This window comes from Thalassophryne amazonica, chromosome 11 (genome assembly GCF_902500255.1).
Source record: "Thalassophryne amazonica chromosome 11, fThaAma1.1, whole genome shotgun sequence".
Classification (NCBI taxonomy): domain Eukaryota; kingdom Metazoa; phylum Chordata; class Actinopteri; order Batrachoidiformes; family Batrachoididae; genus Thalassophryne; species Thalassophryne amazonica.
The window spans coordinates 20394526-20407163 of record NC_047113.1 but is presented as its reverse complement, the minus strand read 5'-3'; the positions used below and the strand labels follow the sequence as shown (position 1 = coordinate 20407163).

The 12638-nt window shown below is 38.3% G+C and overlaps 1 protein-coding gene across 1 annotated transcript in view; it reads right to left on the bottom strand.

Moving 5' to 3' along the window:
- The window catches only part of scyl1 (SCY1-like, kinase-like 1), a 45075-nt gene extending 43737 nt beyond the window's left edge, over positions 1-1338 (bottom strand). Inside the window, 1 exon segment of the mRNA XM_034181879.1 lies at positions 1136-1338. Coding sequence (XP_034037770.1) covers positions 1136-1243 — 108 coding nt within the window. The 5' untranslated portion in view covers positions 1244-1338.
- Positions 1339-12638: the final 11300 nt, after the last annotated feature.

Here is a 12638-nt window from a genome sequence, read left to right as displayed (position 1 = left end):
ACGTCACAGCAATAATGTCATTGCTTTAGCACCCTTGCCCTACACAAGAAGGACGTGTGTTTTGTTGCACCAAACCCAGTTCCATTTTGTGTAGAGTTTACTTGCTTGCTGTGTCTATGTGGGTTTTCTCCCACCATTAAAACTTGCATGAATCAACTGACAAGGTTGGCACAGTTGGTACTCTAGCCACTGTAAAATGACTAGAAACGTGTAGGTTTGGTGGTCCTAACTGACCCATTTGAGAACCACATTCCAAGAAAAAAAAATATCAGACTACATCCCAACACCCCTAGGATGAATGCCCCAACTCTAGGGAGAAGGGGCATCCTCCTCAGATGCCCGAACCATTATAGCTGGCTGCTTTAGATGAAGAAGCAGTGGCTCTACTCCAAGTCAGTGTAAGCCCAGATACCAGACAGAGGAACCCCATTTCTGCCACTTATTCCAGGACCTTGCCCTGTCAGTAATTACCCAAATCTCATGACTGTAGGTGAGGATAGAAGCATAAACTGACTGGTAAATCCAGAGCCTCGCATTTCAGCACTTTCTTCACCATGAGGTTGTGGTACAGTGTCAGAAGGACCTCCAAGTCTGAGACCATGTTTCTCTGTAGGAAAAGGGTGGATTGCCCCCTTGAGGTCAGGGGAGAGTTCCCACCCCAAGTGGAGATGTTAAAGTATTCTGGGTCTTAACAAGTAGGGGTACATCATTAACGACAAGGGGAAATTGGCATTTTGCAACTGACAGCCCAGATTTAACTGCTTAACAATAACTGACAGGGCAGTCACGAGTGTAAAACCAGTCAATATCAACAATAAAAGCTAAACCATCGCTAACTTAATGTAATAATGCCATTTTAAAAACGACTCCGCATACAGGTGACGTGGCGAGAAATACGTGTCTCCAGGATAAACAAAGCAGAGCATTCACTGAATAAAACGGCCCAATACTGGCTGACACTGAATTGGTGAGGCAGATAAGAACGACACTGCCATCATTAATAAATCAGTAACACGACAGAACGTCGAGTTTTCTGGATAAATCAGTGAGCAGAAGTAAACATTAGCTGGTTAACCAGAGGCCTCGGTAACGAAGCATTAGCTAAGCTAGCTGTTTCCCGGGCGGCGACTTTTACCTTTCGCTTCCCTCTGTGAAGAGTCCATATTCCAGATTTTTCTTGGGTTTCTGGTAGAATTTCATATCCAAAGTCTTTGACGGGATCCCTGGCAAAAAAGGACCACATCTCTTATTTTCTCCACAATTCATCAAGCACAGACACATCAACAGGAAAACTACAGAGCGATAAAGCTAGCTGGCTAGCATCGGAACAACCCTAAAAACAGCTTTCAAAACATTGTCTGAGCACGTTGGTTCCGCAATAGCAAAAAGGTATGTAATGTGTCATATTAAGTTAATAAATGCAAAAATAAAAATTTAAAACTGCAGTTTAATCCAGTGCAATTTGTAAAGGCTGCATATGTTAAGAAAATTTACCAAAGTGATGAAAGATTTTTTTTTTCATATCACATCAAGCAAATTTGCTTGTCATAATCTCTATTAGGTTAATTGTATTTTGGAGGGTTGTCACCTATGCCAAAGAGTTAATTTTGTGTCACTGTTGTTTATTTATTAGATACATAAAACAAAAAAATCATAAAAAGATAAATGGATTTCAGTGAATTTGGTGGAAAAGCATGCCTTGAATTGAGAAAGTAAAATGTTTAAGCAGAATCAGCATAATTTTTATATGCCGCCTTGTGATTTCCATGTTATTTTCTCTACATGTTATGGCAAAGATTCCATAAATGCGCTTTCATTTCCTTCTAGTTTGATTGTAATATGCAGGATTCAATTTTAACTTCAATTTTCTGCCAAAATTTTACTTGTGAGGCTTATCTTTAAAAAAGAAGTCTCCCCGTCTCCCATATTTTAAACACTTAATATATTTTTTTTCCACACATCTGTAGTTGTGTAGAACGTAACCCACTGGTTGTGGACCTCTGCATGTCATTTCATCTCTCAGATACATAGTAAATATTGTTGTGAGGGTGTATTTATACATTTTGCATGACTGAAAAACATGTTAAAAAAACTCAGAAACATATAATTTCCCAGTATTTACAAGATAACATATTATTTTGGGAATACTGGCAGTTCATTCATTCATATTCTGCTACTCATCTGGGCCCAGGTTATGGTGGCACCAGACCAAGAAGCTCATCCCACTTTCCTATCCTTGACCAAATTGTCTAACACTTCTGGGGTAACTTGAGGCATTCCCAAACTACCTGAGAAATATAATCCCTCCATCTTTCCCCGGGGCCTCCCAGTTGGACATGCCTGGAGGACCTCCCTACGGAGACAAATGGAAAACATGATCTCACCAGATGCCCAAACCACCTGAGATGGGTCCTTAAGATGCAAAGAAGCACCAGCTCTAGTAGAAGGTCTCTCCCGAATGTTCAACCTTCTCACCCTGAGCCTGTGTATGCCTAGATATCTGATAGTAGGTGGTAATGGTAATATGAATAATTAATGTGATTACAATCTACGTTTTTGCAAAGTTTGACAACAATACAAATTAAATTAGGCAGGACTGAGGGTGAGCAGCCTTTTAAATTATTGGCTGTTTGGAGTCACTGCATTGTATTTTAGCCAATTTAATTTTCCAACATTGCAGCAGCATGGTGGATAAGCAGTTAGTACACGTCTAGAACAGAAGGTTCCCTGTGCAAAACCACACCTGCCCATTCTCCATGCAATGTGGAGTTGCGTCAGGAAGGGCATCTGGTGTAAAATTTTTTCCAAATCAACATATGCATCCATCCATTTGGATCTGCTGTGGAAACCCCAAGTGAAAAAGGGATAAACAGAAATCCATGCATCAAGACATTAATTTTCTATACCCGTTTACACCAATCAAGGAGTCACCTCCAGCAGTCACAGGGCGAGCGGCATGGTCCACCCTGGACAGGACGCCGATCTCACCGGGCGACATATGACAAACCCGTTCACACTCATAGTCAATTAAAAGTCTCCATTTCACCTAACCTGCAGGTCATTGGAAGTAGGAGGGATCCAGAGCACCCAGAGAGAACCTACACAAACACGAGGAGAATATGCAAACTCTACACAGAAAGGACCAAGGGAGAAGAGAACCTAGGACTTTCTGTAAATTTAAAATGTGAACAGTACTAACCACTGCGACACCGTACCGCCCCTTTTCATGAGATCTGTGCCTTGACCAGCTAAGCCATAGTGCCTCTAAGCATCAAGACATCCTTTTTACGATTAAAGGATATTCAATTTACATTTCTCAGTAATAAGCACAAATAGCTGTGAAAAGTTTCAGTTGTGTACATTTTCAAAATGAGTGGTAGAGCAAATGTTCAGCTGATCTCTTAATTACAATCAGAATCAGAATTGAATTTATTGCCAAGTAAGTTCTCACATACAAGGAATTTGGTCTGGTGTTATTGGTGCATAAAGAACAAAAAGGAAAAAAAAAACCAAACTTCTGTAACAAGTAAAAGAGTTAGGCAAAATGATGTTCACTGTCAAATAAAAGTAAGTACATTTTATTTATATTGCACTTTTCACAGACACTATGTTAAATAAATATAACGTAGTGGGATGGGACTGCGCAAAAGCATGTGATTGATGTACAGGCGTACAGTATCTTTCAGTGCAGGGATGACCAATCTGTACTTTGTGGAAGTAGGGGTGCAGGGTAGCTGCAGATGGAAAGAAGCTGTTTTTTGTGTCTTGAGGTTTTAGTCCTGATGGACCTCAGCCATCTGCCAGAGGGGAGGGTGACAAAAAGTTGTCCTAGGTGAGAGGGATCGTTATCAAGATTATGTTTTTACTTACATCAATATCTGCTGGTTAACAGGATGACTTTTTTTGCAATTTCTACAAACTTGGTGAGAACTTTAGAACTGACCGTGAACAGAAAACATTACATTTTGACAAATACACACACAAAAATAGAGTCAAGAACTTTTTATTATTTGGGTTGGAGACGGGACAACATAATGCCATATATACCATATCTTCACGAAACATGGAGACAGAACACAGGACTTTCATACAAGAAAATGATGATACTGAGGCTTGAGTTTCCCATGTGCCTTCTAGTAAACTGTAGCTGAAATTTTACCTCTAAGGAAATTATTGTTTCACTCCATCTTGGAGCCTTATAACTGGTGGTGTAACACACAAAATTTGCACTATACAGTTTCAACAGTCGTTACCACAGAAGGCAAATGTCAGAGTTAGCATGGGTATCTTCCCTCAGTTGTCTCCTTGTAGTTTCTGACATAGTGCATCTGATACTGAAACAATCCTTCAAATGGCGATGCAAGCACCAAATTTGCCACAAATACTCCTTAGACATTACTCTTTGAAAATAAATAAATAGACTGGCCACTTGAATTTTCAATCACCGGCCAAGTAGAGGTCAGTTGAAGAATTACACAGCGGTCAAAATTAAAAAATACTCAAATCATATTGAAAACTACACCACATTATTTTTATATTTTTTATTTAATATTTATTTCATTCATTTAAGGGAAAAAAAACAGAAAAGCAGAAATAAAACATTACAAACCATTGAATGAAAAGGAGCAGATTGGAAGAACAAGTCATATATTCTGCCCCTTTTTTACAATACAATCTTGCAATATCAAGCATCATTAATCAACATAATTTAACAGATTACATTTCTATGACTGTCACATGCCAAACTTATTTTACCGAGACGTTGCTAGGTCGGTATTGTAGATTTACGTCGACGCTACCTGGCTATACCCGTCCGCTGTACGTAAACAAATGATGTCATAGTGTGCAGCACAAGAACTTTCCGCAGAGGGGGAAAAAAAACCAAAACTATCTGCAGAGGAAAAGATAAAAAGGCAAGAAGTGTGTGGATATTCCGGATGATTTTCTCATGGACAGTACGACAATGAACAGCAGCCAGCTTGATGAGGGCGCACTGCCGAATTTGGAGAGCAGCGCTCACCAGCCGACATGACAAAAGTTAAAGTGAGCCAACTTTTTATGTACGCATTACGTGTTGTGTATCTCAGTAAGTGATAATAATGCAAATAACATGCTTTTGGAGGGTGGTACACAATTTCTGAGTCCCTCCGTCCATGCCGTCGCCCGCAATGACAGATATTCGCCCTCGTCTAACTTGGGCGAATATCTGTCATTTTGGGCGACTAGGTATGAACGTCGGGCCTCTGAAAATGCATACCACCCTCCAAAAGCATGTTATTGTATTATTTGTCTGATCATAAAGATTCCAAAAAGGTATCGTTTGGACTATCAGTGACTAAATAAATGCCATAGGTATTAAAGGCACTGTGCTGCAGTGGTTTGAATCATATTTATCTAATAGATTACAATTTGTTCATGTAAATGGGGAGTCTTCTTCACGGACTAAGGTTAATTCTGGAGTTCCACAAGGTTCTGTGCTAGGACTGATTTTATTCACTTTATACATGCTTCCCTTAGGCAGTATTATTAGAAAGCATTGCTTAAATTTTCATTGTTACGCAGATGATACCCAGCTTTATCTATCCATGAAGCCAGAGGACAAACACCAATTAGTTAAACTGCAGGAATGTCTTTCAGACATAAAGACATGGATGACCTCTAATTTCCTGCTTTTAAATTCAGATAAAACTGAAATTATTGTACTTGGCCCCACAAATCTTAGAAACATGGTGTCTAACCAGATCCTTACTCTGGATGGCATTACCCTGACCTCCAGTAACACTGTGAGAAATCTTGGGAGTCATTTTTGATCAGGATATGTCCTTCAATGCGCATATTAAGCAAATATGTAGGACTGCTTTTTTGCATTTGTGCAATATCTCTAAAATTAGAAAGGTCTTGTCTCAGAGTGATGCTGAAAAGCTAATTCATGCATTTATTTCTTCTAGGCTGGACTATTGTAATTCATTATTATCAGGTTGTCCTAAAAGTTCCCTGAAAAGCCTTCAGTTAATTCAAAATGCTGCAGCTAGAGTACTGACGGGGACTAGAAGGAGAGAGCATATTTCACCCATATTGGCTTCTCTTCATTGGCTCCCTGTTAATTCCAGAATAGAATTTAAAATTCTTCTTCTTACTTATAAGGTTTTGAATAATCAGGCCCCATCTTATCTTAGGGACCTCATAGTACCATATCACCCCAATAGAGCGCTTCGCTCTCAGACTGCAGGCTTACTTGTAGTTCCTAGGGTTTGTAAGAGTAGAATGGGAGGCAGAGCCTTCAGCTTTCAGGCTCCTCTCCTGTGGAACCAGCTCCCAATTCGGATTAGGGAGACAGACATCCTCTCTACTTTTAAGATTAAGCTTAAAACTTTCCTTTTTGAAAAACTTTATAGTTAGGGTTGGATCAGGTGACCCTGAACCATCCCTTAGTTATGCTGCTATAGACTTAGACTGCTGGGGGGTTTCCCATGATGCACTGTTTCTTTTTATTCACCTCTTTTTGCTCTGTATGCACCACTCTGCTTTTAATCATTGGTGATTGATCTCTGCTCTCTTCCACAGCATGTCTTTTTCCTGATTCTCTCCCCTCAGCCCCAACCAGTCCCAGCAGAAGACTGCCCCTCCCTGAGCCTCGTTCTGCTGGAGGTTTCTTCCTGTTAAAAGGGAGTTTAACTTCCCACTGTCGCCAAGTGCTTGCTCATAGGGGGGTCGTTTTGACCGTTGGGGTTTTCCTGTAATTATTGTATGGCTTTTGCCTTACAATATAAAGCGCCTTGGGGCAACTGTTTGTTGTGATTTGGCGCTATATAAATCAAATTGATTTGATTTGATTTAAATGTTATGGAGTTATGGGGTAAGACAGCAAAAATGGTGACAAAGGTTTCAGTTTATATAGGGGTCAAAAGTTAAAGTTGCAACAATGTTGGTAAAAAGTGGTGCAAATTATTGGTTGAACTATGATTAATAAATGGAAAAGTTTTGACTGTGCTGAATCTTTGGTCTCCAAAGGAAATGTCAAACAATGTTGATGTCCATTAGATTCTATGACATGTGACATATGTTACCCTGTAACATGATGACAAAGGATGACACATGGCACAAACTATTCCTTCTAAAAATCCTATTAACTCAACCAATAATTTTCATCACTTTTACCAAAATTGCCAAAAATCATCAAAAAGCTTTAACTTTTGACCCCTGTACAAACTGAAATTGACCTTTGTCACCATTCTTGCTGTTTTTACTGCATAACTCCGTAACATTCAGTCACACATAGTCCAAATGATACCTTTTTGGACTCTTTGTGATCAGACAAATAATATGGCATAGTTTTCAATATGATTGGAACATTTTTCAATTTTGGCCTGTGTAATTCTTCGATTGACCCTGACCTAGCCACCTATTGAAAATTCAAGTGGCCAGTCCATTATTTCAAAAGAGTAATGTCGAAGGAGTATTTGTGGTGAATCTGGTGCTTGCATCACCATTTGATGGATTTCTCTGTAAATATTATGTTATCAGCTGCACTACAACTGCCTGATAGATTTACTACACAGTATCATATTGTTTGTATTAATGACTGATGTATATTCGCTGACTTGAAAATGTCCATGTATCCATCCCCTGATTGTATATACTTTAGCTGTGTAATATTAACAGGGCCATATACTTCTACATGCCATTGTTTTGCTTTGATATTTTTATAAAATTATTTATGTTGCAGTTGTGTGGGCCATGAAGGTACTGCAAGTCAGCCATGAGAAGTCATTAAAAAGATTACAAACATACTTGATTTTCTATTAGAACGAAAAAACAAACAAACTAAACAGCGGGACATCATTCTTGACTTCATTTTAGAGTCACATTGAGCACATGATTAAAAGGTTTGTGGGGCTGCAGAAAATTCAGACGTCACTGTGGCTTCAGTGTTCTTAAGAGTATGAATGACTGTTGTTAGCGATTTGCTTTCAGAGTTTTAATGACTTAAATTTAGAAAGTTTAACGTACAATAACAGTCAAAAGTTTGTAATGGGAAAGTGTGTCGAACCTTTTGACTGGTACTGGTGATGTAATAAAATCATTAGCATTTATTTATTTCTCTGTCTGTAAGAAGGAGAAAATACTGCACAGATTTTGATGAAATTTTCATCAGATAGATATTAGGCCATGGAAGACCATTAAATTTTGGCGGTGAGCAGGTATCGCAGACCGAACGGTCCCCCCCTAAAAATCGGTCTTCACTGCACATGCGTCATTAGCTGCAGTTCACGGATTACCACTTTGTTTCTGCTTCAAGCTGCACTCCAGTCATCATCTATCTCAGCGACAAATATCTGAAGCTTTTGTACAACAATCATTTCCACATGAATTCAGCATTATTTCATCATAAAAGACGGATGAAGCGATCAGAGTGCAGCGGCTACACGCGCTGCTCACTGATGCGTTCACTGCGTGTCGGCCATTTCAAAGCGCCACCAAGTTTCGCCTCGTTTCTGCTTAAAACTGACGTTAGAAAGATTTAAGAGGTTTTACCTTGTCATCTGATGGTTAATAATCCCATTAATCCATTTGATTGCTTTGGGTGAAGAGACTGTCTTAGAACTCCGAAAGGATGCATGTGCAGTGGAGGCAGGGCAGACCAATATTTAGGGGCGGGCTGTTCGGTCTGCGACACCGGATACGGATTCTGGATCAAGTTTCCCTTTGTAGGCTTTTATGGATTACATTAAAACTACTTCACGGATTCTCACCAAATTTGCACCACAGATGGATATTTGTGCATGGATTTTGGAGGTGAACCGGATGTGGATTGGTGGACGTCAGAAATCTTTGATTGCTCTTATTTATATACTTGTATTATATGATGTCAAATTTATTAAGGACTGAAAGATCAAGAGAATTTTTTCATGACACTGTCGAATAGATATTCCTGGACAGTTTTTGTGTCAATTTTGAAATAAAAACTTTAAAAATACAAAAGGAAAACCTCCTTGAGAAATTATTACTTTTAACAAATCTCACTGGCTCCTAATCTTGATATCATGTTATTTAATTATTGAATTAACTGATATGCTTTGACCTCACAGCAGATATAGTAATTTATTGAAAATGAAAGACAAAATGGGTCTGAATGTGAAATTGTGTTGTGTTTTTACATTGTTACAATAACTTAAAATAGAGGGCAAAGGATTTGACTGCAAACTGAACACATTACAACTATACACACATACATTACAATTATAACTGGTCCTTGTAGATGTTGAACCACCAGAAGTGTTAACTTTTCTGTTTAAATGAATTTAAAAAAAATCTGTCCAGCATTTTGGTTCTTTTTGCTTGAATCAGGCCCATTTTAATTTATTCCTGATGAACTTTAGATCGTCTCCCTGCAGCAGAATGTTTGCATTCATTTCTTTGCAATTTTAACAAGACAGTTCAGGGTAAAGTCTAACAGCATCTCATCTGCTGCTGTGCGGCAGTAAGTACATTACATTTATCCTTCAGTGTTGGATCAGGATGTGAAAATGTGAGACTTAATATCCACTGTGGCATCTCAGACATTTCCAGATGATTTTCCAAATACAAACACCGTATAATCAGACCAGACTAAATCTGACGTGGGTCAGGAAAATACTAACCCGCAAATGAATGCCACAGAAGTAAATACCTGGATTTCTGGGAAAACTCCCATCACTGTACCGTAGTGTTCAGAATAATAGTAGTGCTATGTGACTAAAAAGATTCATCCAGGTTTTGAGTATATTTCTTATTGTTACATGGGAAACAAAGTACCAGTAGATTCAGTAGATTCTCACAAATTCAACATGATATGCACACTCTCAAGGCTATGAAATTGGGCCATTAAGGGGGTGTTCTTGTGTAAATTCCTGTAAATCCACTCAAAGCCACAGTGTCTTTTTTCCCATGAAAAAGTCTACATTAATAAAAACTAATTTACATTGTTTTGTAAATTCATGTCGCCTAAATTCATTCAAAGCCAGTCTTTTTTTTTTTTCAATGAAAAAGTCTAGATTAATGAAAGAAAAAAAAGGCACATAATCTTTTCTGAAATCCTGTTTGAACAGCACGTTTATTTTCTTGAGAGAAAAAAAATTCTTACCAGTTCGCTTTTCCCGTTTATCTTTCAGGTGTGTTCATGAATCCAGCAACAATTCCACGGATTCTTGTCCTTATCAGACTTTTTCAAACCCTCTTTCTCACCATCTTCGCTCTGTCTGATGTTGCTCCGTGACAGACATGCTGCAAAATTCTTCTTTTAAAAACTAAAGTTCTAAAAGTGTGCGATGTCCACATGCTACGTTTAGCTAAACTTCACACAAGAGCCACAGTGTCACCGCAGCAACCAGCCAGTCCCGCTTTACGACAACTATCGTAACAGCCAGGCTTTGAGTGGCATTTTTCCTCCACGAATCTCCGCGGAAACTGATATGTATCTGTAACACACAGATCAGTGTCCGTGGACTTTGCTTCTGCCCACACCCTTTCGGACTCACAGGCTTGTTTATATAACATTCATATTATTGGTATGTTTCTGTTCTTTCGGATTTGTGTGTGTGCCGAATAAATCCGTTCATTCATTCATTCACTTATAAAACTTGCATGATGTTGTAAAAAAAGAACGCTTTGCGATAAACATTTTAAAAATTCAGTAATGATCACGATTAAAGAGTACAACACTAACACCCCCCATGATGAAATCCGTGGAATTTTCACAGCCCTGTTGGTGTAACCATGGGAATGAGGGTTTAAATTATAATACATGAAATATGAAAAGTGCCATACTGTATATAGAAAATATATATTAGTTACTAAAAGAGCAAAACATTTATAGATCTACTTTTGTTTTTAATAAAAAAGAAAACATTTTATTTGCCACACATCAATATACCTTTTATATGTTCATTTGTACTTGATTTTCTTTATATCTTATGATGAAAAAGACGAAATTTCATAGCATGTATTCTGATGTATGTTAATACATATTTGTGGGAGTCATAGGCCTATGTTTCTACATAAGGAAAACTATTTTGATAAGTATAAACTGGACAAAATTATGGGGTACCTCTATTTCAACATTGTTTTACACTAGAAATACTTTAGACATTGCTATTGGTCTATTTTATCTGAAATACAATATTTGCATAACCTGTAACCTTTATACCTCTGAAGAATTTTGGTGGTGTTGCCTTACAAAAAATGGCAATTATAGGGTATGATTATTTGTTGTGTGAAAACCGGTTGTGGGGACCAAAATTTTCAATGTTAACATTCAATTTCATTAATGGGACACTAATGGGCCTTTCACACTGAATACTTCAGGCCAATCCGTCAATGCTTCCCAATCCGTCAGATTCATTTCCAACGCGTCTGACACATCCGACGTGTGACCGTCGCTTCGGAAGCGGCAAGGGGGCAGAGATTGCTACATCACACTATGGCCGTTTCCACAACCTGAAAAAAGTTCAGCGATCGCCATCTTGAATTTGGGTTGCCTGAACCACAAAAAAGCTTTTTAAAAAACAGCAGTAGAACGATTCTCCCATCACCCTGCTGGGAGAAGCTTTTTTTCCAGCTACTTTTCGGAGTGACGCCGACCGAGGGAGGACTGACGACTTGGTGGGATATCGATTGAACCGTGACAGCGGGCCGACCCGCACGGAGAAGCCGGCCTTCAGGCATCATTCCTGGGTAGACCGAGGCAGGCAGTCGGGGGGGATGGAGCAGACCTACTCAGTCCGAAATCTCCCACTTTTTGGATATATGCGAAGTCCCAGTTTGCCCAATGGAGTTTAGTTCTGCAGCTTTATCGAGGTGAGAATAATGTAAAAACGTGACGTTTACTGAACTGCTGTGAAGGTTTAATGATCGGCTAACGTTAGCTTAGCCTTTTAGCACAGTTGATCTGAGTGAACGCTTTAATTTGTAAATGTTCAGTCTTTTTTTATTTTTACCAAATAAAGCTACAGCTTTTTCCCAGACACCACAAAAGCTCAACTTTAAACAACTTATGTTTTCTCTCTCTCTCTCTCTCATATATATATATATATATATATATATATATATATATATATATATAAACTGTTTAGTGTTTCTTTATATTTAAAGAAATATTTTCATTTGTCCCAATCAGGAACATTTGCTGTGCAGACAACCAAACTTCCATTTATGAGCTGAACACCATTAAGTCCAGTAGAAAGAAAACATCTCTGCTCTTCAAAATAGGAGAAAAGTGTCTTCAGCAACACCACCAGAGTTCAAAGCTGCAGAGGAGACCTTCATCTGGTCCTGAGAATCCAGCATAACATCACCTGCTTCTAAATAAAAGGCTCTTTCAACAGCAACTATTATTTAAAAAAAAAAAAGCCATTCATTTTATATTTTAAAAATAAGTGAACAGATCATTAAAAATGTCCACGAATCAAAGTCAAAAGACATTTGCACAAGTAGAAGCTCTCCACTTATTGTGCTCAAATTCATATTTTAGAAATGACTGTCCTGATAACATTAAAGCCAGTTACATATTTTTGCAAAATTACTAGTTGAAATGACTATTTTTATAATTTACTGATGAAAGGTTTCTAAAGAAACTTATTGATTTATTTAGCTATTTTAAG